Genomic DNA, 4,562 nt, shown 5'->3' with positions numbered 1-4,562 from the left:
TACGAAGTTAGTCATTCATATACTGCAACAACATGGGAATAGAGCAGCTGTGATAGAATACAGCGTTAATGAATCAGTGGTACAGAAATGGAGGAAGCACGAAGAATGAGTTGGGGAAAGTTTGACTTATCTGACTGTTTTGTTTTGCTTTATGCACCTTATGGTCCAAAAAAATACGGTACCTCTGACAAGAAAGGCTAATTTCTGCTATTCAACACCGAAGAAATTTCAACTTTCACAAAATAATGCCAAATTGCAACACTTAGCTCTGTCTCTAATAAAAACAATGTAACTTTGTGAAAAAGAGAAAAGTTTCTATTGAGATTTCAGTTTTTTTACAACTACAAAAACAAAAAAACTGGACAGTCAATGGGCTACCGGAACATTTTCTGTAATTTTACACGTTTATTTCGTACAGTCCAAAGAGTCGTGCTGACAGATTTCCTTCTTTGTCACAGCAGATTTACCTTCATCATGTAGAAAAACCGTTAAATATGTGACTTCTTTACACTGACAGAAAACAGAGTCACGAGTCCGGCCCGCTTCAGATCAAATCGAGCTGTATGTGGCTCTCAGTGTAAATCCTGACAGCCCTACTGTAGATGATGAGATATGAAAGTCTTTACAATTTTACACTGAGGACTATTTTTGACAGGTTTTTTGGCGTGGAGCTTCAAAGATCTGATTCTGATTCTCTCAACTTTTAAGAATTTCAGCTTAGCAAAAATTTAATATGAGGTCAGCAGTACACTGTAGGTGTCCTGTTTTAGGATCATATATTAAATTTTAGAACTAGAATAACAAAATTTATCACTGATGTGAAAGACAGACTTTGGGCCCTCCTGTTATTCACGGAGGTCAGAGCGATGGTCCAGTGAAGGTCATAGCTGCTCCGGAGCAGGTTAGGTTCAAGTCCAAAGAGTCTAATTAAAATGAACTGATATTTTGTTTTAATTACACATTTTCTCCATTTAAACATCTGATATGCTGTTTATGTTTGATTGAGCAATGTGGTTGCAGTTTTCTTTAGTCTTCAGTAAATTAACTTTTTGTGCATATTGTCTAAAGAGAGAGAGACAGGGATAGGGAGAAAGAGCTCCGAGTGTGATGCAAACAGTTACAGGTTGTTGTGTTCTGGTGGGAAAACCAGCAGAATTTAAAGAATAGATTCAAATCTAAAATGGTTCCAGTTCTACTGGTGGGCTTATTTGCTTCTACATTCTTACCACTTGTGTTTCTCTCTCTCTCCTCCTTACCTTGAATGCGCATGTTCTCCTGGTACTGGATGATGAAGTACTCCTGGCTCTGCTGCAGCTTTCTCAGTTCATTCTCAGTTTCCTGTGTGGCTAGTCGGAGCTCCTCAAAGGCCTGGTTGATCTGCTGGTGGCGCTGTGATAGCGTGTCCATGGCCTGGCTCCCACTTCCACTGCTGGCCTAGACACCAAACAGATGATGAAGGCTTAAAACAAAATCAGGACAAAAATCTGCTCCCAAAACTCTTATTTACACCTTCTGTGTACGACAATAACTAGAGGCAACTGAATATGAACACCTGCAAGGAAGACACATTGAGTGGGGTGAGTAGGATGTGGGATGGCGTGCTTTCTGGTGAAACTGTATGTACCAACTACAAACCTTTCCCCATAAATTTGCTATTTATTTATTTTGCATGAAATATAATGCAGTCAGTATGATGCTATTGTTTATTGCTCTACATATTAGCTTAATGTTACTCCTGCAGAGTAAGTGCACATACAGATGTTTCTGCACTCTGTCCTCCGCTGTATTTTTGTTTGGGGACGTATGCTTCAAACTGAAAACACCTTTTTAATCGGATCAATCAACCCCTGGACTGTCAAGTTTTCATATCATAGTCAAACTGTCTGCACATGTATCATTCTGCTCTGTCTTTTGCCGTGATTTCCATCTTGAACATACTGATGACCAAAACAAAGCGAGAAGCGCTTTCACATATTATTAGTTGGCAACTGAACTGTGCATTAACCTGGTAACTTCAAAAATGCTGGTTTAAAGACTGAGGTTAGGCACTCCAGACTGTGAGCTTCTCCCGTCCTCCTGCTCCCTCTGGGCTCCACCGTGGTTATCAACCTGCCCCTATATCTAGAACAAATGGGGATACGTATCCTCTTACTACTCAGGAGGACTTGTTTCTTCTTGTGCTCCGAGTTGTTGGTATATGCAGCCTAGCAAGCTGCAACAGGCCAGATAGACAAAAGCTGTAGCTGTTATGTATGGTTCCTAACCTACCCACAACCCTGATTCCTGCAGTATTAACGCAGCAATTTCTTCGACTTACATTTGTAGCTTCTTGAACGAGCCTCTGCTCTGACTGCAGGATGTGTTTAATGCAGCGGACCAGTTCCAGAGGACAACGGTCGTAGGTGCTCTACAAAACAGACACACACTTAATCACATCAGGATGCAACGTTCTTTATGTGTAGTTGATTCATGCCTTTGCTTATATTAAAGTAATACAGGCTTGATTTTTGACATTATCGTTTAAATATTTTATATGCATGAAAGATCCAAAATCTTTTAACTACACATTAAAAACCCGCCAAAAACAAAAAACTCCAGACACAGAGTCAAGCATACAAACTCAACAAACTAATGCCAGTTCAACCTCTTCATCCCTCCATGGTCGTGGCAGATAGCTGCCCTTCCCTGGGCCTGGCTCTGCTGGAGGACAGGTCAGAGTGCTTTCTCAGACTGTGTGATTGATTAGTTTTCTCCTGTTGGGTCTTTACCTAACAGCATAAAGCCTCTTTATGTGGTCGTTGATGTAATTTAATGTTATATGCATAAACCCAAACTGAGTTTATTACAATAGTTATTATACACATCTTTCATTCTGAGAACACATGCAAGGCTTCTTTGAATTAACTGGTTTGACAAAACCTGACGCTCGAGTCAGAGATAACAGGATAACAGGTGTCACAACTTTTTCTGCTTCAGCTTGTATATGAGCTCACATGACGAGCAAATGCAGCACACACACACACACACACACACACACATATAGTGCTATCAAAGTCTTCATAATCTACAGTGATGATGTCAAAAGATTCAAAGACTCTGGAGAAATCTCTGTGTGCAAGGGTCAAGGTAGAAACTCAATATTGAATTGCATTTCAGAAGTAGTCGTAGAAGTAGTAGCAGACACTCTGCTGTCTTGTCTGGACCAAAGTTCATTTAAAATGGACTGAGGCAAAGTTGGAAACTGTTCTGAGGTCAGCCAAAATGAAATTTGATGTTCTTACTGACAAACGCGGCTGCAGCGTCGTCCGGACTAAACAGGAAAGACACCAGCTAGCTTGTTATTTGTGCTCAGTTCAAAAGCCTGCATCTCTTAAATGGAGGTAAAGTTATTCTCTATTAATCAGTGATGAAAAGTATGTACGGGTATATACAGATACTACCATCCAGACAATGTGGGGTCAAGGGTATAACTGACCATTTTGACTATTTCACCTTTAAAAACTGTTTACATTAAGATGCAGCCTCTGTGGTTTTTGCACAACTATTTGCAGATCAATCAGGAATCGCTCCTGTCAAGACAGAAGCACATCACATGTCTGACAAACACGAGGGCGTATCACTCCTGTGTCTACCTGAAGGAAGCGTTTACACTGCAGTCTGCTTTTGTCGTATTATTGTGTTGACACACAAAAATGACTACACAACATTCCAAACGTGCCAAATGTCTTAAATTTCTAAAATCTCAAAACTTGCTGCTGATATTGCCACTCTTACTTTTGCCATCGCTCCCACAACTTCTCCCTTTTTCTCAGTAACCAAATGCTTCGTGACGTGGTGCATTTTTCCACCAATAGGAAAGGGACAGCGTCCACAGTATAAAGCATTAACACTAGCGAGCCATGGTACTGATTATGTTGAGGACGTTTGTATATGTTCAGATAACTCCATCATCAGCTGTTTTTAGGTCATTCTTTCTAATACTTCCTGAAAATGAAGTGCAAGCTCAGGAATAACAGTTTTGACAGACCGTAGAACATCGAGCAGTCATCAGAGACACGGACAACTGAGCATGATGAGACTTGTACACAGAGATAAAACCACAGCTGTACTGAAAATTGTGAGGAGGTGAAGAAGAAGAAGGTCTTTACTTTTATTCAGGTCATGCTTTTGATTATTTTAAAGGCTGTTCCTGGAACTTCCTGACCACAATTCATATATAGTCTCCAAGAAGGCTTTGGAACCTAAAACTAAAGCAGCTGTTGTTCTTACCAATTTCATAAAGATGCTGTATTGTAGTAAGAAATATACACATTGTAACTTAAGATGTAAGAAGCCAGAAAACAGTCAGTGTGCACTTAAACACAGTCATCTATTAAACATCAGAACATCCATCCATCTTCATCCGCTTTATCCGAGACCGGGTCGCGGGGGCAGCAGCCTAAGCAAAGAGGCCCAGACCTCCCTCTCCCCAGCCACCTCCTCCAGCTTATCCGGGGGAACACCAAGGCGTTCCCAGGCCAGCCGAGAGATATAATCTCTCCAGCGTGTCCTGGGTCTGCCCC

The 4,562-nt window shown here is 40.9% G+C and overlaps 1 protein-coding gene across 2 annotated transcripts in view; it reads right to left on the bottom strand.

Annotated features, from left to right (window-relative positions):
• Window positions 1-4,562, bottom strand: part of LOC102291632 (signal transducer and activator of transcription 5B) — a 53,703-nt gene that overhangs the window by 37,985 nt on the left and 11,156 nt on the right. The window contains exons 4-5 of one of the 2 annotated variants that reach the window (XM_005950243.3): window positions 2,318-2,407; window positions 1,257-1,434 (exon numbers count right to left, since the gene is read on the bottom strand). In XM_005950243.3, the coding sequence (XP_005950305.1) occupies window positions 1,257-1,434; window positions 2,318-2,407 (268 nt within the window). The other variant, XM_042215566.1, reaches the window with a different exon arrangement.

Source organism: Haplochromis burtoni, unplaced genomic scaffold, assembly GCF_018398535.1.
Source record: "Haplochromis burtoni strain Fernald_Lab_line unplaced genomic scaffold, NCSU_Asbu1 Contig_761, whole genome shotgun sequence".
NCBI lineage: Eukaryota > Metazoa > Chordata > Actinopteri > Cichliformes > Cichlidae > Haplochromis > Haplochromis burtoni.
Note: the sequence above shows the minus strand (reverse complement) of the source record. Positions and strands in the feature narration are given on the sequence as shown.